Source organism: Bos javanicus, chromosome 7 (genome assembly GCF_032452875.1).
Source record: "Bos javanicus breed banteng chromosome 7, ARS-OSU_banteng_1.0, whole genome shotgun sequence".
Taxonomy (NCBI): Eukaryota; Metazoa; Chordata; class Mammalia; order Artiodactyla; family Bovidae; genus Bos; species Bos javanicus.
Genome location: NC_083874.1, coordinates 5,316,949 through 5,339,504, shown reverse-complemented (window position 1 = coordinate 5,339,504; position 22,556 = coordinate 5,316,949). Strand labels below are relative to the sequence as shown.

General features: G+C 54.8%; 2 protein-coding genes and 1 long non-coding RNA gene across 6 annotated transcripts; 1 reads left to right on the top strand and 2 right to left on the bottom strand.

Annotated features, from left to right (window-relative positions):
• Positions 1–425: 425 nt before the first annotated feature.
• INSL3 (insulin like 3) lies at positions 426–2,132 on the bottom strand. The gene is made up of 2 exons (XM_061421613.1): positions 1,800–2,132; positions 426–983 (listed from the first exon to the last, which is right to left on the bottom strand). The coding sequence occupies exons 1-2, from the start codon at positions 1,990–1,992 to the stop codon at positions 778–780; spliced, it is 399 nt and encodes a 132-aa protein (XP_061277597.1). The 5' UTR covers positions 1,993–2,132; the 3' UTR covers positions 426–777.
• A 1,658-nt stretch (positions 2,133–3,790) lies between these two features.
• On the bottom strand, positions 3,791–21,312 carry JAK3 (Janus kinase 3). 4 transcript variants are annotated; one of them, XM_061421609.1, is made up of 25 exons: positions 20,866–21,312; positions 19,640–19,825; positions 17,873–18,069; positions 17,285–17,408; positions 16,841–16,952; positions 16,439–16,584; positions 15,744–16,038; positions 15,034–15,156; positions 14,771–14,928; positions 14,245–14,356; positions 13,847–14,033; positions 12,906–13,033; positions 12,544–12,675; positions 11,730–11,814; positions 10,808–10,935; positions 9,987–10,119; positions 9,752–9,903; positions 9,461–9,611; positions 8,698–8,837; positions 8,437–8,626; positions 7,712–7,836; positions 7,014–7,186; positions 6,478–6,595; positions 6,026–6,136; positions 3,791–5,109 (listed from the first exon to the last, which is right to left on the bottom strand). In XM_061421609.1, the coding sequence occupies exons 3-25, from the start codon at positions 18,054–18,056 to the stop codon at positions 5,002–5,004; spliced, it is 3,315 nt and encodes a 1,104-aa protein (XP_061277593.1). In that variant the 5' UTR covers positions 18,057–18,069; positions 19,640–19,825; positions 20,866–21,312; the 3' UTR covers positions 3,791–5,001. The 4 variants fall into 4 exon arrangements, with proteins under 4 accessions (XP_061277593.1, XP_061277592.1, XP_061277596.1 ...); XM_061421608.1 differs by lacking the exon at positions 19,640–19,825; XM_061421612.1 differs by lacking the exon at positions 19,640–19,825 and having other exon boundaries at positions 17,873–18,065.
• Positions 7,086–7,987, top strand: LOC133250409 (uncharacterized). Its single transcript, XR_009737325.1, has 2 exons — positions 7,086–7,174; positions 7,620–7,987. It is a non-coding gene; the product is annotated as an uncharacterized LOC133250409 (long non-coding RNA).
• Positions 21,313–22,556: the final 1,244 nt, after the last annotated feature.

Sequence of the window (22,556 nt, the reverse complement as noted above, 5' to 3'; positions counted from 1 at the left end):
GTGCCTAAGACTCCATGCTTCCACTGCAGGGGGCACAGTTTCAATCCCTAATCGGGGAGTTAAGTTCTCATGTGCCATGCAGCATAGCCCCCCGCCCCACCCCACCCCCGCCAAAAAAAATCCACTGTGACTCATTCACACATTCATGGGTCGTGTTCACTGATAAGTGGACCTTACATGAGTTTAAGGCTTGAGACATGACAGAGACCTGGATTCGAATCTTGAACTTGGCTGCTCCCTCCCTGTCTGAACTAGGCAAACAGCCAGCTCCCTTGGCCTCAGTTTCCCCACTGTGTATTGTGATGACTCTCCAATTGTTATTAAGTTTCTAGAAGTGTTGGTGTGTCTGCAGCTGTCAGGGAAAAATCCCAAATGAGGGCCGACCTTGGCTTGTCCCTTTTTCTTGTGAGAAAATGCAACGTTGCTTCAGATTCTGCAGGCATCTTATTTATTTACTATTGAGGAGACAACAAGAAGGGTGTCAAAGGCAGGGAGTGGGGCACCTGGGGCTCCTCTGAGGTGAGAACATTTGAGAAGAGTGTCTGGCATCTCTGCAAAACCAAGGATCCTCCAAGCCAGATTTGGGGTCTGGTGGTATCCCTAGTTGATCCCCCAGAGGACAGGTGGCCTGGGTGAGGTGGTGAGCACCTTGTCCTAGGAGGTAATCAACAACATCCCCCTAGATGTGGGGTTTCATGGTGCTGTGTGGCATCAGGAGTTCACCAAACTGGACTCCTGTGGGTCTCAGGCTCCCCCAAGGCCACGCCCCAGGAGGATTCAGTGGGGACAGAGGGTCAGCAGGTCTTGCCGGGTGCAGCCGCTGAGGCAGCAGTGGCGGGCAGGGTTGATGGCAGTTGCTCGGCGGTGGTGGTGATGGCGAGAAGCCTGGGGCAGGGGCTGTGGGGCCAGTACCAGCACCGGGTCCCCACTGGCCATCAGCCCATGGAGGAGATGTTGTCCTTCCAGCCACCGTAGGAGCTCACCTAGGAACAGGGAGGAATTCAGCATAGAGGGAGGAACCCCAGAGGACCCCACCCACACTGTCTGCATGGCAGCCAGACATGCATCATGCACACAAATACAAAGTAAGCATTTATTAAGTGCCTACTCTATACCAGGCCCAGACTGAATCACCCCATCCAGACATGTCCACTCTCGACCCAGGCCCACACTCAAGTCCCCAGCTGTGCACACTCCCACATGCCACCTATGGTAAGAAGGCATAGAGGCTTCACAGAGCAGAAGACAGTAAGGGTGACATGTGACACGTGCATGTATGTACACACCGGACACAGCTACTCGCCCTCGTAGCCCCTCCCAGTTCCCCGACCCCACCGCGTGCATCTCGGCACACCCATCTGGACCCGGGTCATGCAGACTCACACGCATAGGACGCCTGTGACAGACGTTGTGCATAATAGCCTCTGCCCCAAGGTCGGGTCGGGTGAAGAGAGCTAGGCGCTGACCCAGAGCCAGCAATTTAAGGGGGCGCCAGGAACACTCAACAGTCAAGATCACTCCTATTATAACTGAATATTTTACTAGTAAAATTAACGTAAAATTCCTGAAGATCAAAATATTGAAGTTGTAAGTAAAGATAGGCTTGGATCTAACCTTGCACTTGTTAAGATTCTACCTAGCTTCGCACTGATTCCCTTGCCAGGCAGGGGCTCCTCCCCACAGACTCAAACACGCCAGAGCAGGAAGCCAGAACATGCATGCAAATCCGTCTGCAGACACCTGCACCCCTACCCGGCCCCAGAGACCCCAGCGCACAGTCCTCGCCCGCCCGCACTCACGGTCGCCGCCAGCCACAGGTCGCCCGTCCTCCTCGGAAGACCAGCGCGGTCCGCCGCACAGCCGCACGAGCGCGCGCACGAAGTGGTGGCCACACAGTTTCTCAGGCGCCTCCTGCGCGGCTGCAGGACCGAGGGCGATTGCAAGGGCCGGGCCCAGCAGCACCAGAGCCCAGGTGAGCGGACGACGGTCCATGGTGGTGAGAGGCACCGGGCCCCAGCGGGGATCCCCCTTATAGGCGCCTGGCCTGCCCCAGCTGGGAGCCTTGGAGCGGGGACAGAGCCTTCCCAAAGAACGACCCAGGGAGGTCAAGGGCAGGGTCAGGGCAAGCCTCGTGGAACCTCTGATAGTCGAGTTTTCTCATTTTTATGATGTGAGTGCCTGACATCCTTTGATTGCCGAGGCATTAGCTTCAACCATGGCTCCCTGATAAATATGACTAAAGAGCCTGACCACCTCTTCCCACATTTGTCTTAGACATCTTGACTTCAGTATCTTACCACTGGGGCCACTTGGGCTTTTTTGCTTTGTTTTTGTTTTGTTTGTTCTTCTCTTCTTATGCTTTAAACTCCAACCCATGTTAAAGTCACCAATAAGAGTGAGCCCACAAACCTCTAGGCTCCCGAGCTTGACCCTAACAAAAGCAGGAACCCAGGCCAACGCTGCTTTCTCTACGAGAACCTGGCTCCTAGTGTGCCGTGTAATTTATAAGTAATACATCTTTATTTTTTCAAACTTTCCTAATGGTTATTGCTGAAAGGAATCTTGCAATCGTAATAAGAACTCCCAGGGCCAGTCTAACCACCACATTGATTATTGATAGGCTGTGTGTGTGCATGCTAAGTCGCTTCAGTGGTGACCAACTCTTTGTGACCCCATGGACTATAGCCCACCAGGGTCCTCTGTCCAAGGGATTCTTCAGGCAAGAATACTGGAGTGGGCTGCCATGCCCTTCTCCAAGGGATCTTCCTGACCCAGGGATGGAACCCATGTCTCTTACATCTCCTGCATTGGCAGGTGGGTTCTTTACCACTAGCATCACCTGGGAAACCCATTGATAGGCTGAGAGCCACACAAAATGGCCATGGTCTGTCTTCCTGGGTGTATCTTTTCCAGGGGGACCATTGAAGAGTCTTTTTTTTTTTTTTAACTCTTTTAAAGAGGAGAAATAAACTTAGATATAATAATTCCCTGGGATGGTGCTGGGGAGCATCCAACCAGCTGAGAACAAGGACATTCAGAATCTTGTGATCCTTATTACTGTACAAATAAGGAAACTGAGGCTCAGAGAGGGGACCCCATACTTGCCCAAGGTCACAAGAGGCTGGGCCCCGGGGCTGGGAGTGTTTGTTGGTTCCGCCTCCACATCAGGGTCTCTTTGGTTTGGATAGGGGCTGGAGGCCTCTACCGAGTGTCAGTTTTACCAAGGAGGGAAATTAAGGCATAAGGGTTACTCAATCCAGCTCAGGGGAGACCCTGAGCTGAAAGCCCTGTGTTGTAGCCCCCTACCACTTTTCACCAAAGCAGACTTTGACGGTAGGTACAGAGATCTCTGTCTGTCTCTCCTATGCTCCCTGTGTCCTTCTCTGAGTCTCTTTCTGTGTCTCTCTGTCTCTGTTACTCTCCAAATCTTTCCATCAGTCCTGAGGAGCAAACAGGGGGCTCTCTCGGCCCCCAGTAATGTTGGACCCATCTCCATAGCCTAATCGTCCCAATAGGGCCTTGCCCTCTGATCTCCCCCAGAGCAGCCTGTTCCCTCCACCCCCAAGAGCCTGTAATCAGCTCCCCAGGACAGAGCCAAGGCCAGCAGCTGGGGTTTGGGGGAGGGCTTCTGTCCTTGAGGGCCTCACCGTCCTGTCCCTCCTCCCCCAGCATGTCCTGAGGCTCCCACTGTGGCCCCCAGGGGTCTCTATCCCCCAACTCTGATCACATTCCTCCCTGGCTCACACATCCCCAAGAATTCCCATTGCCCAAGTCCAGCAACAAACCATCCTTTCCACTGAACTTCTTTATTCATTCAATGAACACTCCCAGAGTTCTCTTTGTGCCCACCCCAGCCCAGCTCCCCAAGGAGCCTCCAGGTCAGAGGAGACAGAGCTGGATATAGATGTACCCCAGCCCTAGAGCTGGAAGTATAGGGCTGAATGGGAGTAGTGGGAGAATCCCAGGGAAGGCGGCAAGGAGGTGATAGCTGGGGTTTTGAGAGATGAATAAGAGTTGTCCAGGGAGGCGAAAGTGGCAGAAAAACCTTGCAGGCAGGTATGAAGGAGTGGTGGGGGCTGAGCCTGCACTAGATGCCTTCGCACAAACTTCCAGAAGTTGACTCTGTGGAGCCCAAGGGCCAACACTATTGCCCCTTATACAGAGGGTGGCGCTGAAGCCAGAGAAAGGAAGCAACTCGCCCACCATCACACAGCAAGTAATTGGCAGAACTGTGGGCTCCAACACCCGTGCTCCTAACCCCTGTACTCAGCCTTTTCCCTTTGCTATTCCGTTTCCTCTGCCAAGAATGCCTTTACTTCCTTCAATTGATGAAAAGCTCCTGTTAGGCTCCATTGTTATCAACTGGATGATCCTCTGGTCCAGACAGAAAGGGCGCCAGTGTACAGAAGCCCTGGGACACTCAGGTTCAGAGGCGGGGACCTCAGCCTCTCCTGGTCTCTTACATGGTTCCAAACAGTCCCGCAGGCTCCCCCTCAAAGAGTGGATTTTCAGCCCGGACAGTTGCTCTTGTCCTTGGCTTCCTCCAGCTAAAGAGGGAGAAGGGAATAGAAGCCGGAGATGACATATTTAAAACTACATAAAGTCTCCTCTGAAAATGAGAACAGGAAGCTGCAGGCCAGACTCTGAGAGGCTGGGACAATGGAAGGGCCTTAAATGAGGTCCCTTGATTCTGGGGAGTGGATGGAGCTCATTAGACCCCATCATGACATCTGCCTTGAATCTTTCCAAGTTCAAAAAGCCGCAAGGTTGCTGTTGCCCTGCAAGCCAGGGTTGCTCCCCCAAGTGCAATGTCAGTTGCCCTATGAGGGGTCTCTGTGAGGCAGGAGGACCAGAGAGGAGCAGGGTCCTGCTCAAGGTCACACAGCAAGTCCATGGAGACCAGAACCTAGAGGTCCGTGTGCAGGAGATATGAAAAATGACAGAGAATGGTGCTCTCCCTCTAGACAAACAGTGAAGGTGAGAGTCTCATGCCTCTGGACACTATCCCCGGCTTCCACTCCACAGCGCATCTAGCTGGGGGCCCAGGGCACTGAACGATGGCCGGTCTTGAGGGTTAGGGGCCCAGCACAGCTTCATGAGCTCATGAACCTGAGGGGTGGAGAAGAGACAACAGGGTCACATGGGAGTGGTAGAAAGGACATGACTCCTGTTTGCAGTTTTAAAATATAAACTAGACTCCATCCCTCTCTTGCTCCAAAGCTTCCCATGGCTCCCTATGGGTCTTAGAAAAAGTCCTCCATCACCTCCTCTCGTGTTCCATGCAGCCACGTCTGCCCCCATCTCATTTTTCAAATACACTAAACTCATTTCCATCTCAGGGCCTTTGCACCTGTTCTGTACTCCACTGAAAATGCTCTCTCCCAGCTTTCCCCTTGGATGGTATCCTCTTCGTCCCTCAGGCACCACCTCCTCTAGGAAGCTGCTCCTGACTATACCTCCGTCATCTCTTTCTAGACATTGATCACCACCAGAATATTCTTGTTAGCTTCCGGTGGTTACAAGAAAGAGGGGTATTATCTGTTCTGACCTCCACTGGGTCCCCAGCACCCAGCACAAAGCCCAGCACACAGTCAGAGTTCAATAAATGTCTGTGGCCTGAGCAAATTAATTTGTGAGTGACCAACCACATGTCAGACACTTCCACAAAAGCTCTGATGAGAAACTGTAAGAATCATCATTTACTGAGCACCGACAGTATGCTAGGCTCTGAGATGAGCACTGGAGAGGTGTTAGCAAATTGGTCCTCCCCTACCCTATAAGGCATTGTTATTCCCATTTTGGAGATAGGTAAACTGAGGCTCTGAAAGTGTTTGTGCTTTACCATACAGTGAGAGAGCAGCAAAGCAGAGGCCAGAAATCCCCTTCAGCCTCATTCCCTGATCCCTGCTCTCAACCAAGAGATATCCTCGGTGGAGAGTAATTCAGAGGGATCAGCAGGCTTGCCCAAGAGATACCGTGGTGAATCTACAAAGTGGGAAACTGAGGCAGGCCCTCCAGAGCTCACCTCACTAGGACAGGCGGGAGGTGCGGGCAGCCTCTGGCCCTCAGCCAGCAGCTCCAGGAGGCGGCAGAGGGCTGGAACATCTCTCTCACATCCCATCATCCGCAGGAACTCCTGGAGCCAAGGGGGAGGGCCCGAGGTGGGGGAGGAGCCATCCGGCATGGAGAGGGGAGGGGCCGCCCGTTATCGTGGGGGTCAGCCACAGTGAAGGGAGGAAGGAAATCACCCACCCGTGGTAAGGGAAGGAGGCGCTCCTACTGGGGAGGAGGAGTTGTCTATGATGGATGGGGAAGGGAGCTGCCTGTGTCTGGAGGGGAGGAGCGGGAGGTATCAGTCATAGTGAAAAGAGGTCCTCCTGGAGCATCTAAGGATGGGACCGGGTGACCCTCAGCACAGAGGACAGGGGTTGACCCGAGTGGGAAGAGGGTATGAGGAACCCAGGGATGCCAACTCACGGCTGAGGGGCTACAGTTCTTGTCACTGTAGGTGAAGAGCTCGTACAGGACGACCCCGAAGCTCCAGACATCCGACTGGCGCGAGAAGATGTTGTCCGAGAGGGACTCTGGGGCATACCTGGAGGGGGCCCGGGAGGTCTTGGGATGCGACAGTAAGGCAGAGGACAGGAAAGGGCGCAGCCCTGGATTTGGGTAGCTGGTCCTGGTAGGTGACTATGAGAAAGTCAGTCCCAGCCAGTTCTGAGGTCTCAGTTTCCCTGGCTGTGGGATGGGAGATTGCTCCAAAGCTCTGAGGTGCCGGGGCAGGGCCGGGGCGGGGCCAGAGCGGGGCGGGGCTGAGCGGGGGTGGGGAGCAGGGCCAGGGAGGGGTGGAGCCAGAACCAGAAAAGGAGCGTGATGGGGAGGAGCCAGGGCTATGGGGGCGTGGCCACAGCGGGCTCCCTCCCCGCGGGAGGCGGGGTGGGAACCGAAAAGCGCGAGAGGCGGAGCTGCCTGGGTAGTACGGAGGAAGGGTGGGGCTGGGAGGAGGTCCCTACCAGAAGATGGGGCTCTGGCCTGGCTCGCGGACCACGTAGTACTCTTTGTCGAGAGGCAGCAGCTTGGCGAGGCCGAAGTCGGCGATCTTGACGTGCGTCTCGCTTTCCACCAGGATGTTCCGGGCTGCCAGGTCGCGGTGCAGGCAGCGGCAGGAGCCCAGGTACTCCATGCCCTACGGGCGGGCGTGGGGTGTGGACCCTCAGGATGACTCCGCAGGGGCCCCAAGTCTGACTTGGAATCCAGCAGCAGCCCCAACCCAGATCCCAGGCCTAACCCTACCGCTGACCCATCTTGCACTCCAGTCCTCACCTTCTTATTGTTTTGGACCTACTAGAAGTGTTAGTCTCTCAGTCGTGTCCGACTCTTTGCGACCCCATGGACTGTAGCCCACCAGGCTCCTCTGTCCATGGGATTCTCCAGGCAAGAATACTGGAGTGGGTGGCCATGCCCTCCTCCAGGGGATCTTCCCGACCCAGGGATGGAACCCAGGTCTCCTGCACTGCAGGCAGATTCTTTACCGTTTGAGCCACAAGAGAAGTCCCCGACCTTAGCCCTAACTCAACCGCATTTCCAACCTAACCTGGACCCCAAACTTCAACCCTCAGCCTTCCTGGCGAATCCATGCAGACCCCGCCCATCAAGCCAGCTCTGTGGACGCGGCAGGTCCATGGTCGTCCCGCTCTCCTCCGCCCCGCACCTTGCAGATCTGTGAGGCGTAGAGGAGCAGGCGGCCAGCGTCGAGGCGGGCGCGGTGCCGCTGCAGGAAGTCGCGCAGGCAGCCACTGGGCAGATACTCCATGACCAACCGCAGGCTCTGGCGGCCTAGGGGTGGCGGGGGAGGCAGGGAGGAGTCACCACAGGGCCTAACTTCCTCTCCTTCCCTTCCCCATTCTTCTTCCCCGATCAGAGTGGGACCTTGTGTCCCCTCCGGGCCTCAATATTGCTTTCTATAAAATGGGAACGGCCACAGTGACACGTATCGCTAATCTATTTGAGTACTTTCTATAATATACATTAATTCTTTTTAACTTCATAACGACCCGTTTTTTTCAGGTGGGAAAACTGACGATGAGAAGGTAGTCTTAGGCTTCTCCAGTGGCTCCGCAGTAAAGAATCAGCCTGCAATGCAGGAGACTTGCAGGAGATACCGGTTTGATCCCTGAATGGGGAAGATTCCCCTGGAGTAGGAAATGGCAACCCACTCCGGCATTCTTGCCTGCAGAGTCCCACGGACAGAGGAGCCTGGTGGGCTACAATCCAGGAGGGAGGTCACAAATGAGTGGGACAGGACTGAGTGACTAAACAACGAGGCAGATCTGGATAAACAAGATCAGTCAGTAGCGCCCCTGCTGCTGGTGTTCTCAGACCACCTACAATGGTCGTGCAGAAGGATGAGGGTGTGTAATTTGAAGAGCGGTTCACCTGGGCCATAGCTGACACCCCGGTACTTGACAATGAAGTCACTGTGGAGGGCTTTGAGGATCTGGATCTCCCGCTGGAAGTCCCTCTGCTGTTCTGGCCCACTATGCTGCAACTGCTTCACGGCCACCAGGGCCCCTGTGTTGTCGCCCAGCGGGTCGTAGCGGCACAGTTCCACGCTGCCAAAGTTGCCCTGGGGGACAATGGGGCTGGTGTTCACATGCATGAGTGCTCCCCCACCCACCCCAGCCTAACCCACCTCACCTTGCCCAGCTGTGAGATGTATTTGAGGTGTCTCTCTTCAAAGATGGTAGGGTCCTGGCAGGCGTAGAGCTGGGTACCATTCCAGAGCCCATCACGGGGCGCCAGGGTGCCAGGTGTGGGGTCTGAGAGGAGCTCATAATCTGGGGGGCACAGGCAGTGAGTGAGGAGTGTATTGGGCCCTGGGCCCCCGCTCCTAAGCTAACTTGCTGTGTGACCTCCATCTGAATGCTTACCCTCTCTGTGCATTATGGCAGGGCCACTGCAGCCAAGAGGTACTTTGTAGGGCTGGGAAAAGGTGCCTCTTGGCAAAGGCAGCCCTCTTATGCAGTGCACATGCTGCACACAGACAGAAAGGCATTTCCCAGACTTCACTGCCATGGGGTGACAGGGGAGAGAGATGTACTGGAAGCTCCTTTAGACCTGGCCCATGAAAACCTAGCGTGGGACCCTCGATACTCTCTCTCCTGTTTGCAGAAGATCCAATAGGGGCCTAAGGCCATAGGATGGGTGGAACCACAAAGGGAGAGTTTCTTGCTGACTTGGACACCCTCACTGATGAGAGCCAAACATTCATTGAATGTGGCTTTGAACTGAGGGGTTTGTTTGTTACAATAGCTGTTGAAGCTCATACTGACTTTTACAGTCATCAACCATTCCAACCTTGCCTGGCATGCAGGGCAGGCTCCACATACAAATCTCACTCTTCTACTGGGTCCAATATGACATCCCAGCCCTGCCCACCCTGCCTGGCTCAAGTGGGCACCTGAAGTGATGAGGCTGTTCAGGTCACGGATGACAGCACGGAAAGAGGGCCTCTGGCCTGGCTCATAGGCCATGCACTGTTGGATCAGCAGGGCCAGCTCCATCCACTTAGGGGCAGGCAACTGCTGCCGTTCCTGGTAAAACTGGAGCTTCTAAAGGCAGGATGAAGGGCTGGTTACCCCCAGTTGAACCCTCAGAGGTACCCCCTAGACCCACCCATCCTCCCCAAGCTGGACTTCATTCTACCCTTCGGTCAAATGAGAGCTCTAGAAGCCAATGCTGGCGCTCTGACCTTGGCAGGCTCCAGGGTGCTGATGGGCACTGTGACACCACTGAACACCTCCCAGACTGTGGCTCCAAAGCCCCACTTGTCAGCTTCCAAGCCAAGTGTTCGGGCCTCCTGGAGACATTCAGGGGCCACCCAGGGGATCCTGTCAGTGAGCACTGGTGCAGGAGGCAAGGATGGGATCAGGGATCCGCTTTCTTGCCCCACTAGGTCCCTCCCTCCTTCACCCCTCAGCACTTACTCTCCAGGCTTAGCACAGTGGGGCTGACACCCGGGTCACTCAGCTTGATGAAAGGCAGGTTCCCATCAGTCCCCTCACGAGCCAAGAGCACCTTCCGGGCTGAGACATTGCCATGAGGGAGACCTTTGTCTTCCTAAGTGGACCAAGCACAGGGAAATGCCGGGGTGGGGGGGGGATGAATGAATATGCTGGTTGGCGAACTCCTACACATCCTTCAAAGCCCACCTGGTACTGCTCAGACCATACTTCAACATCTTTCCTACACTACTGGCAATACACCTCCTGTGTCCCTCCTCTTCTTAAACAATGCTCCTTCATCCCATGGCTCCTTACTCCCTTCAGGATAAAGTCAAAGGTCCTCAGACTGGCACTCAAGGCCCTTCAAAATCCAACTCTTGGTCACTCTTCCCATGGGCTTCTCTCTCCCACATCTCCACTATGGTCTCCCGCCAGGTAAACAGACCTGATACACTCCTGGACAAACAACACATCTAAGCTGAAGCCTTTGCCCAGGCTTTTCTCTCAGCCTGACATGCCCTCCTTCCTTTTTTTCCTTAATGAACTTCTACTCAGTCTCCAAGGCCCCAACTTTAATGTTCTTTCTTCTGGGGAAGCTGGCCAGTCCCCTCAACTTCCATGAATGGTCAGCTGTCTCCTTCTGCTCTTACACCTCTGAGCCTGTATGTATGCTGTTCCCTCAGTCTCAAGTGCCCTCCACTTGCCCTCCACCCTTGCCAAACTCCTATCCATACGACAGAGCCCACTCTCAAAGCCCCGTCCACTCTGTGAATGGAGGATGGAGCAGGCAGAGGAGCACTCACCAGATAGTTGAGGGCATAGGCCAGCTGTTTGATCACCTGTAGCTTCCAGCTGGCTGGCACTAGGTGGCCACACTTGCGTAGATATGTGTCCAGTGCTCCCAGGCGTACAAATTCCTGAACCATGATACCTGATGGAAGTAGGAAGGGGCAGGGTTGGGAGGTAGGACTGTATTGTATTCAACAGGCTCTGCCCCCAACCCCACCTTCAAGGGTCGCTTAAACTCTCAGCTCTGACTTTTCCCTCCCCTATTCCTCCATCCTTACCCTATTCACCTCTCTGCTTCCCTACTTCCCATCTCAGAACCATTTGCCTGTAATGCCTAGAAGGTGTTGCACTCTCTCCATGACTCACTCCCAACCCTTTGCAAGTTCTGTGTTTCTGACTGGAACACCCCTCTTCTCTTACTTCCCTAATGTCTATTTATTCTTGCCTTTCCAGCTTAGAATGTATCCTTACCTACTCAGAATCACTGCTTGACCTCCAAGTGGGTTAGCAGCCTCTGATCACCCACAATGACCTGTGCTGCCCTGCCACACCCAATCATTTATCATCCTGCTCAGCCTGTCATGTTCTATGCTATGCACCCAGCTCCTGGCACATGTTGGGCTCCCAATAAACAGCTGCTGAGCTGAACTGATGGAAACAAGGCTTGGAGAGGGAGCATGGACCTTGCAAAGCTGTAGAGATGGTACACAATAGATCAGAACCCAGGTCTGCCTGACTTGAGATAATTCTGGGGGCTTAAGTATTGGGGGGAGCCAGGAGCTGCTTATTCAAAGAGTGATGATGGAGGTACATGAGTACAAGATGATAGACCCTGGTGGAATGGAGCCCCAGCCAGGGCAGGCTCTGATTGTGTACTGCTATTGCTGCTGTAGGTGGGCCCAGTGAGGCAGGGCAGAGATGGGGAGTGTCTCTCACTGTCTCCAGCCATGCACACGCCGTGGAGCAATATGAGATGCTGGTATGACACTTGGCTCATCAAGCTCGCTGCTTCCAGGAATGACTGAGGGGGAAGAATGGAGAGAACATGTATGGATTTCTTCTACTCCTGGGTCAGATCAATGAACCCCAAACTTGCTGCTCACAAACTTGCCTCAGGAGACCTGGCCGCCAGCTTCCTTTGGCCTTGGAGTCCACCATTAATGCACACAGCACTCTGTGTCGTGATTTTTTTGATGGAGGCAGGAAGTCCCCACTGTAGTCTACCTTGAGTCACTCACCTTTTGGCTCAAACCTTCCTCTGTGTTGCCCAGCCCCTGAAGATGCCTCCGTCCGCATCGTTCCTCTCTTCTCCTTTGCTTATTCCTCTCTGGCCCACTGTTCTCCTTGCTATTCCTTAAACATGCCAGACTTGGCCCTGCCTCAGGACCTTTGCACTGGCTGTTCCCTCTGTCTGGTATACTCTGCCTGTTTGCATCTGAATTCCCCACCCTTCTATATTTCATGGAGACGCTGTGGCTACATTTCTGTTATTTTAAGACCTTGTGTGTATTCTCTTTGTTTTGGTTTTGGGTTTCTTTTCTGTTTTTTTTTTTTTTTTTGGCTGCACTGCAGCATGCAGGATCTTCCCCAAACCAGAGATCGAACCTGCACCTGCTGCTGTGGGAGCATGGAGTTTTAACCACTGGACCACCAGGGAAGTCCGACCCTGTGTGTTTTTAAATTTCTATGAATCCAAAACCCCCTCTCCAGCTAGGCCCTAACCCAGAAGGTTTGGTCCAACCCTGCTCACCTCCATGCAATTCTTGTGCTTGGCATCCATCACTTTGAGCAGTACCTCTGTCTCTCGGGCCTCCCCATCCACAATCTCATGGTGACAGCCCCGATAAATCTTGGTGAAGGACCCGTGACCTAGGTTCTCATGCTGGAGAGTGAGGAGGCAACATGAAAGGCCAGTAACAGGGCTCCCATGGGACCCTGTCCCTTAGCCCTGGCCCAAGCAAGGCACAGGTAATGGATCAATTTTACAGATGATGAAACAGAGACACAAAGAGGTTATATCACACGACTGAGGCCACACAGCAGAGATGGATGCACACCTGGTCTCTGGATCCCACCTGAAGTATGTTTCCCCCATTTCCTGGGGCCCCTTACCCACTGCAGGCTGTCAGCAGGGATCTTGTGAAACGTCATCTGACTCAGCTGGCACTGGAATTGGGGCTGAACAGGGGATGATGTGGGTGGGTTGCAGCCTCTCCGGACCACAATCAGATTGGACTTTTCTACGGGGAGTGAAAGGAGGAAGAAAACTAGAGGTCAAAGGTGAAAGGTCCTCAAAGGATTGGTCACTCCCTGTCTCAGTGTGGGGACATCCTTGGTGGCTCAGATGATAAAGAATCTGCCTGCAGTGAGGGAGATCTGGGTTTGATCTCTGGGTCAGAAAGATCCCCTGGAGAAGGGAACGGCAACCCATTCCGGTATTCTTGCCTGGAGAGTGGACAGGGGAGCCTGGTGGGCTACAGTCCTCGGAGTCACTAAGAGCCAGACCGAGTCACAAAGAGCCAAAAGTGAGTGACAAACGCTAAACTGTCTCAGCGTGGGGTCTTCTGCAGAAGCCAGGACTAAGATGAGGGTTCCAGGGCACACGGCTTATTTGAAAGGAAACTCCAGGAAGTCCCAGTGAGGGGAGGGAGAGTGAGAACAAGATGGAAGGAACCCTGCAAGTGGTACAAATGAGCCGGTGATGCTGTGGGCAGCCTGGTCTCAAGTCCTACTAGGGATTCTGGGAAAATCTGGAGAACTCACACCTCAAAGCTGTCCCATCCCAGGGGTCTGTCTGAGAGCAAAATTCACCCAGAGCAAGAGGCAAGAGATGAACAGAGGCTAAGTGCTAGTAACATCACTCAGATCCAGCTGTGCCTGGATTCAGCCATCCCTGGAAGCAGCCTGTATCCCACAAGCCCTAGATCACCTTTTTTCCCTCCTAGACTACTTTGACCAGCAGTCTTTGTCACTTGCCACTCAAGAGCTGGAACAGATACAGAAAGGCAGGGTCCCAGATTGCCTATTCAGCTTGGGGGAGAAAGCAGGCTCACCTTTAGGTCTGGGGTTGCAGCAGAAGGTGAGGTACAGCTCAACCCCATCCACGTGCAACCCACCATTCCAACAGGCTGCCAGGAGCTCTCGAAGACTGCTGTGGGAATGGCCAAGGCCAGCCAGGGAGAAGGTTCCTGTGGGGTCGCACCGGATGAGGCAGCCCTTATAATCCGGCCCCAGGGGGGTCTGCAAAGAGGAGTGAGTGGTTTCTGAGTGGAAGTGGGAGGCACTCTTCTCAAATCTCCAAGTTTTTGCATATTCTATTCCCTCCACTGGGAATGCCTTTTCCCTCCCGTTCTTCAGGAAGCCATGCTGACTCATATTTGAGTTCTCAGCTCAAATATCATCTCCTCCAGGAAGCCCTCCTTGCCCTCCTGGCCCCTGGAGGTAGACTGACCAGGACACAAACAGTTAGGAGGTAGCTGTCGAAATCCTGGGGACTGCGGCGGAGGACGTAGGAGCCGGGAAGTGAGCCCCCAGTCTTGAGTTTGTTGATGGCAAAATCCAGGCTGTGGGGAAAGGTGGAAGAGAACTGAGAGTCGAAGATGGTGAGAAACAGATGGAGGCAGAGAAACCAAACTAAACCTGAGCTCTAATCTTGGTTTCTCTGAAGCCCTGGGAACCTCACCAGGTAACATTCCCTCACTCCCTCCCATTTGTAAAATGAACCGAAAGCTGGGCTTCTGCCTAGGGGATTAAAGAGGAAACCGCAGGTGAAACTCCACACCTGGGCACCTCGAGCAGCCCCAGGAAATGGCTCTGGGGCCTCAAGGAGCCAACAGGAGGGAAGCGGCTGAAGTGAAACTGCAGACTCACTGAGCGCCAGCTATGCACCTGGTGCTGTTGAAGGGCTCCTGAGAGGCAAGGGCACCGAGGCACCGAGAAAGGGAGTGCCAGAGATTCGGTCTCCAGTGAGTCCTTACGTGATAGGGCCATGGCACTGCTCAGCCACCTCCTCCAGCAGCCGCGGCGGCGCCACCTCCTTGCAGAAGTAGTGCCTCGAGTCAGTGGTCAGCCGGAAGTAGCCATCCACGAGCGCCACGAAGGACAACGCTGCGGGAAGCCCCGGGAACTCGGCCTCCTGTGAGGACCGGTGTCAGGGCCCGCCGCGGTCCGAGGGTGACAATCCTGCGTCCCCGCCGTCAGGGACGGGGAAGGCAGGAGGGGAGGGGGTTCCAGCACCCACCAGGATCTGATTGTCTGTCCTGGTGATGGTGACCAGGCGGTGCTCGGCAGCCGGGCCAATGCACGGCGCCTGCTTGATGCTGATATCCACGATTTCTGGAAAGTCGCAGAAGGGCTGGAGGACCTGTGAAGAAGGGGGAGGGCTGAAGCTGGGGATCCCGCCCCCTCCGCGCCCCAAGTCCTTTTTTGGAAGCCGGGACCCCACCAGTCCACACTCACGAGACCCTCTCCTCCCAGCCTCACCGAGTCCCATCCCTCTCCCGTCAAGCCCCCACCAAGCCCCGCCTCCTTCTGCCACACCACCCCTCTCAACTCCCTCCCCTGCTCATCCCAAATATCCGCCCCCTCACCTCTGCCAAACCTCGAGTCCTTCTCTCGGCCGGTCCCCGACCCCGCCCCGAGTCCCTCCCTCACTTAACTCCACTTTATCTCCTGGTGTCTCTTAGTCCAGTTCGGAGCCTCACCCACCCCGAGTCCTGCCTCTTCGCTCCACCTGCTGTTAGCCCCATTCTGAGCCCCGCACACCCTACTAAACCCTCCCTCTACGTCCCGCCCTTTTCATCTCCGCTTCCTCGCTCAGCCCTACCCACACCTCACTCAGCTGGGGGCTAGCCCCTCCGTCCCAAGCCCCCTCACTGCCCCTCCTCTCCCTCGGCCCCGCCCCCAATCCCCGCCCACGACCCTGCCCCTCCCCCTGGCCCCGCCACACACCTCGTGTTCTCCTGGGCTCCAGGCGATGCCACTGCCACCAGCCACACGGAGCAGCCCCGGCGTATCCTGACCACCAGCAGCGCCGGGGAGACCCACGCGGAAGGTCTCGGCAGCCCTGTCTGGATCCAGCCTCTCGAGGTCCATGATGTACTTGACCATGAGCGAGTGCCTGTCAGCCTGGCAGGTCGCCACGCCGCGCAAGGCCCGGCACACTGTCCTTCGGATGCGCCTCCGAGTCACGAAGCTCAAACCCTGGATCAGGTCGCGTAGGCCAGGGGGCAGGCAGACCTTGTAGCTGCAAGTGGGAGGAGTGGGGCCCTCAGTATGGGGCGGGGTCTCCGCCAGGGAGGACCGAGGCGGCACATCAACCCAGCCTCTAGGTGAAGGGTTGGAGTGTGGCCTCAGTAGGGGGCCACACAACACACACAGAAACACACTCGGGGACAGGCATGGGAGTAGGGAGGGCCTCCATGGGAAGGGCCATTGGGGTCCATGAGGCAGACAGGGACATAGTCCTTTTAGCTACCTGAGGTCTGGCTATGGAGTCTCAGGGGGGCTGGGTTCAAGGAGAGGGGTTGGGTCCCATGAACACACTGTAGGCTTGTAGGTGGGGAGCCGGACTCATGATGCCCTGGTGGAGCCATGTTGGCTCGCTCCCAGGTAGAGGCTGGGCGCCACAGCCTGGAAGCCCTCACCTGACCGTCTTCAGCAACTCCTCGGGCCGCTGAGCCTGCTCGAGGGCCATCCGGGCCAGGTCCAGAACAGCCAAGCTGAGACACTCACCCTGTTCCTTGAGGCTGAGGCCTACCCGGAGGCGGCCGCTCACCAGGTCATGGCGGTGCTAGGAGCCGGTTACAGCCCAACCATAAGCCCTGATGTCGTCAATAGACCCCCATCCCTGGCCGACCTTCACCCTGGGGCTGCCATTCTGAGCCCCGCCCACCCAACTAGCCCCTCCCTCTTCATACCGCCCAATTCATTCCCACCTCCTCCCTCAGCTCTACTTATAGGAGAGTCAGCCAAGGCTGCCCAAACATGAGCCCTGACATTGCCCTGGCTACCCCCACCCCTGAGCTGATCCCCATGCAGACACCTACCTGAGCAAAGAGGTGCTCCAGGACTGGCAGATCCAAGATGGCGCTGGTCAAGTCCTTTCGTAGCCCAAATCGGTGGCACTTCTCTAGTCCAAACCAGTTAGGGAAGTAAAAGCTGTGGGGGAGGGGAGAACCCTGGAGTAGGGGATATGATGAGGAGGGGACTGTGCCAAGACCTCACACAGCCCAGGTTATACCCTTGACTTGCTGTGTGATGTTGGACAAGTGAACCACCCTCTCTGACATTAGTCTTCTCATCTGTGAAATAAGCAGTGCTCATGCCCTCCCTTGGGGCACCGACCAGGAGGTGCAGGGAGATGATGATCCAAGGGTTACTGTGGTTTTAAACTCCCATTTCCCAAGCCCTCAGCAAAAGGCATGCCCTCCCGGGATCATTTAACCCACATTTGGAGGGCGGGGGGCGGGGGGGGGGAAGACACTTCCTACCGGAGCCTGTAGACGAGGACCTGGGTACCCGTGTCCTCCACGGAGAAGATGTGGCTTGGGGGGAACCAGCAGGACAGGTCTTCCAAAGCCAGAGCAAAGAGGGAGTGGTACACGGGCAGGATGCCTGAGGGGACGGTCATATCAGTTCCCTCTCAAATCTCCCCACCTGCCCCCTGCAGGGCTGCCATGTTATCCTCATGCAGCCCCACAGGCTCTTTCTCACCTTCAGCTCTGACATCATGTCCCACCCCTGCTGGCACCCATTCCAGGGCTCCTCAGTGCCCTGAGGAGAAAAGCCATGGACTCAGCCTGCTTCTCAGGGCTCCCTGCCTCTCTCTCCAGAGCATCTCTTTCTACCTAACAGCTTACCTCGAGGGATGACCATCTGTTTCTTCTCATAGACTATCATGCCTCTGAGTCTATGCACATGCTGTTCCCTATGCAACCTCCTCCCTTACCAAATTCCTACTCATCCCTCAAAGCCCCAGATCCAGTGCTGACTCTGCTTGACAGCTATTCCAGCTCCCAATCTGTGTTCCACACAACCCTAACGCTTCTTCTGACCAAGCCTTCTAGGGACTCACTTACCACTGGCCTTAGCAGCGCAAACACACAGGTCTTCAGCTGAGTGGTCCCCAAAGGAGAAGGACAGGCACTGTGGGGGTCCAGGGCCCCGAGGGGGCAGCAGCACATGCAGGGCACCAGCCTCTGAAGAGGAGAGGCTGCAGGAGCGCTGAGAAATCAGGGGTGTCTCCTCACTTGGAGGTGCCATGAGTGCAGCCTGCCTGAACACAGAAAAAGGTAGCCCCTCAGTTGTGATCACAGGACAAGGTTGCAGATCTTCTGAGGTAGGAGTTGGGGGGGGGGGTGAAAGAAATATGACTGAGTGAGGTAGGGATGAAGCCGGAGAAATAAGGAGGAGAGAGGGACAGAAAGAGAAGGGCAGACATGGACAAAGGCAGGGAGAGGGAACTGAGTGTGCAAGGTGGGTGAGGAGCCATACCACTCCCAGTGAGGGCTGTGCTGGGAAGCTGGAAGACATTCACACAAATTTGTGTGTGAATTCACACACTTCAGACTCTTGGTGCCCAGGGCAAACACCTCTAGTCAACCTCCAGCCTCCACACGCACCCACTCTCCAATCCCTTCTCCAGACAGGCGTGATCAATCAATCACAGATATAGGGATTTGCTAACCAGCAAGCAGATAGTTATTGGCCTGTGCAAGTGTGCATACTCAGTTGTGACTGATTCTTTGCGACCCCGTGAACTGTAGCCCTCCAAGCTCTTCTGTCCATGGGATTCTTCAGGTAAGAATACTGGAGTGGGTTGTCATTCCCTCCTCCTGGGGATATTCCTGGCCTGGGGATCCAACTCAGGACTCCTGCGGCTCCTGCACTGCCCAGCGCCACCTATGAAGCCCAGTGGCCTGTGCACATGGGTGTTTGAGAAGATAGAAGAAGCCACCCCTCCTTGTGAAGCTGGAGGATTCTAGCACTTCTGAGGCTGGGGAAAGAAGCTCTAGCAGCTGGTTTGGCACCCTACTCCAGTACTCTTGCCTTCAAATTCCCATGGATGGAGGAGCCTGGTGGGCTGCAGTCCATGGGGTCGCTAAGAGTCGGACACGACTGAGCGACTTGACTTTCACTTTTCACTTTCATGCATTGGAGAAGGAAATGGCAACCCACTCCAGTGTTCTTGCCTGGAGAATCACAGGGACGGGGAGCCTGGTGGGCTGCCGTCTGTGGGGTCGCACAGAGTCGGACACGACTGATGCGACTTAGCAGCATCAGTAATGCATCCCTCGGGGGCTGATCCAGACATCAGACTTAGTCATCATCAGATTCAATCAACAGAGATCTCTGCCTCTGTCTCCCCTGATCCCCGCATCTCTGTTCCATTAGTTCCCCAGAGTAGGAAGTCCTCCCTGGGTTAGGTCCAGGAGGAAACCACCAACATTATTTCCAGGAGTTCTACACCAGCCACCTTCCAGATCTCTCTCACCCTGGGGGACCCAGAGCTCAGGACCCTGGGTTGGGTAGAGGAAGGAATTGGGTTTCACATGCCAGAGGGAAAGGAGGAAGATGAAGAAGATTTACTTAAATTCACACAAATGAAGATGATACAAAGAGAATATTGGATAAAAACTATGTTCCAGGGACTTCCCTGGCCGTCCAGTGGTGAAGACTGTGCTTCCAATGCAGGGGATGTGGGTTTGATCCCTGGTGGGAGAACTAAGATTCCACATGCCACTGGATATGGCAAAAAATGTAAAACAAAAAACAAACAACAACAAAACTATGTTCCAAAATAATAGTGGGAGGGGGCAGAGAGTGTAAATGAGATTTTAACACACTCAGAATATAAGCCTGAGACTGAGGATCCGTGAAAACTTCAGGCTGTGGGTTCAAATCCCAGCCCCACCATATCCTGGCTTTGTGACTCCAGCAGGGCTCGCACAGTTGGGACACAGTTTTCTCGGCTATGAAGTGCACTGACTCCCACCTGCTTCAGTGAGGTAGTTTACGGAGTCCAGTCCGACCTGTCAACACGTTTAAAAGTGAGAGTGTTGGCCATTCAGTTGTCTGACTCTCACAACCCCATGGACTGTAACCCACCAGGCTCCTCAGTCCATGGAATTCTCCAGCAAAAATACTGGAGTGGGTAGCCATTCCCTTCTCCAGGGGAATCTTCCAAACCCAAGGATTGAACCCAGTTCTCCTGCATTGCTGGAAGATTCTTTACCTTCTGAGCCATCAGGAAAGCCCATCAACACATTTAATCCCCACTAAATGATACAAACCCTTGGTGACATGCTCAGCAAGCACTTGACAAATGTCAGGCAAACCAAATGGGAAGGTCCCTTAGGACAGTGGTTTGAGGCTTACCGTCAGGGAGGTAGAACCTAGGGGAGAGAAAACTTTCCCCTAGGGACACTCCAGTGTTACCAGCTCCCAGACCAGGAATTGGAACTTTCCCCACCCCACCCCGCTGTGTCACTTCTCACAGAGATGCCCAAAACCTTATTTCAAACAGTCGCCCTGATCTTTGCATCTTTACGTAAATGTTACAGCGCAGTGTCTTTTGTTTAAAATAAATCTTTAAAAAAAAGAAAAAACCACCATGATTTTTAAAATATCGAAAGTAAAAATAGAAAGTCTGTTTGGTGCCCAGAGAAACGTCCCTGTTTTAACATCAAAAGTTCCACATGCCCAGAAGGGAAGGTTGGTTGGTCACCCAGTGCTCGGGCCTGGGAACTGGGAGTGTAGGAGACGCGAAGTGTGTCCCCAGAGGGTGGAGCCCTGGGCGCATGCGCAAGGATTCCTTCAGGTCCGGGATGCTGGGAATTCAAGGCCTCGGCCTCGTGTGCGGGACAAAGTTGAGGCCCAGAGGGGAAGCGCTTTGCCAGAGGCCGCACCGCCAGCTGTCCCAGCTTATGTCAGACGGCTTTTCTCTGAGACCTAGAAGGCAAACTTGCCTTTGTCCCCAGCGGCGGCCGTCCTGTCCCCAGCAGCGGCCGTCCACACAGTCTTCCCCCACCCCCACCTCTGACCAGAGCCAAGTGGCTCCACCAGCTCTTACCTGGAGGTGAGGGCCCTGGGCTGGCGACGGGAGGGCAGAGCCGGGCAGCAGCGGGAGGAAAGTCCCACTTGCTCCTTCCTGTGTGGGCCCCTCAGCTTCCTGAGCTGCTGTCACTTACCGAAAGTCATGGCCATGTGGGGGCCGGGGACGGGGAGGGGCAGAAAGTTCCGGAAGCCTCTGCAGCAGCAGTCCTGCTCAGGCTGCTAAGACCCTGCTGAAGACCCTGGAACTCAGGGAAGGAGTGACAGCGGAGAGAAGGGCCCAGGTTACCCTGAGGGGTCTCAGCAGGCTCCAGGACTCAGTCTCCGTGGGGCCCTGGCAACAGTCTGGCTTCCTCCGGCCTCAGTTTACCCATTTGTGGCGTGTGTGCGTGTGTTGGGCACCTAGAGGAACTGATTTCACACCTAAGGAAGGGAACTGGGCTGGATCTGCCCAGGAAGGAGGCAGGGAAGTAGCCCCAAACAAAAGTGAAGCTCTCCTTTACAGTATTTTTCCAATGAGGCCCTGGAAGGTATGGCGGTCCCTTTTTGTGCTCCATGCCCCAAGCCCAGACCTAGAATCTGTGAAAACCAGACAGACTGGGTCACCTCACTGTCTTGTCTGGCAGGGAGGCAATTAATCATTACGGATAACCAAGAAAACCAAGATGATGGGACAGGCACAGACGGAGGCTGAAGGGAGGGGATGAGGGGCAGGGAGCTTGGGGGATGGAGGAGGCGCGTTCTGTGTAAAGGACATGATGGATCAAGCAGGGATTTGAAGCAAGACAAAAATGACTCCTGATGAACACCGTAGGGGCAAAGACCCAGAGGTGAGAGTGAGTAGAGCTGTTTAAGGCTCAGAGGGCTTGACTGGCTGCAGTGGGGAGGGAGGGGGATGGTTTGGCAGTCAGCAGGAGCCAGCTCACAGAGCCAGGTCTGCTTGAGGTTTTTTAACACACCTGAGGCTGTCATATGTGGAGGAGGCAGGAGGCCAGGGCAGTGCCCTTAGTAGGATACAAACCCCAGAAAGTAGAGCTTTGGGATAAAATTTTTTAATTAATTTATTTTTTATTGAAGGCTATGGGATAAATTTTAGAGCACCTTTTCATCTCTGTGCTTCCCTGGTGGCTCAGATGGTAAAGAATCTGCCTGCAATACAGGAGACCAGGGTTCGATCCCTGGATCTGGAAGATCTTCTGGAGAAGGGAATGGCTACCCACTCCAGTATTCTTGTCTGGAGAATTCCATGGAAAGAGGAGCCTGGTGGGCTACTGTCCCAAAGAGTCAGACATGACTGAGTAACCAACACTTCACTTTCATCTCTGTAATCCCATCACAAGCTGTGGCACAAAATTGGCTTTGGTACATATTTTGTTGACTTCAGTTGAGTCACCCACAGACACTTCCTGGGCACTTCCGGTGTACAGGGCATTGGGGCCACACAGCAGGGTACAGCACAGATCCAGTCTCGTCTCTGCCTGGTGGAGCCAACAGGGAAGATGAAAATAAATTAGTATCCAGTCAGGGTTTCAGTGGCCCTCGGTGCCAGGCTTCTAGGAGAGACACTAAGTCTGGGAGGGTTTCCTGGAGGAAGTGACTTTGATATACTGAAACCCGAGGTCAAGTAGGATTAACCAGTGATCCGGAGGCGTGGGTACTTCTGGCAGAACAACCCAGGCAAAGGCTGAGAAGCTGGGTAAGGTCACAGTG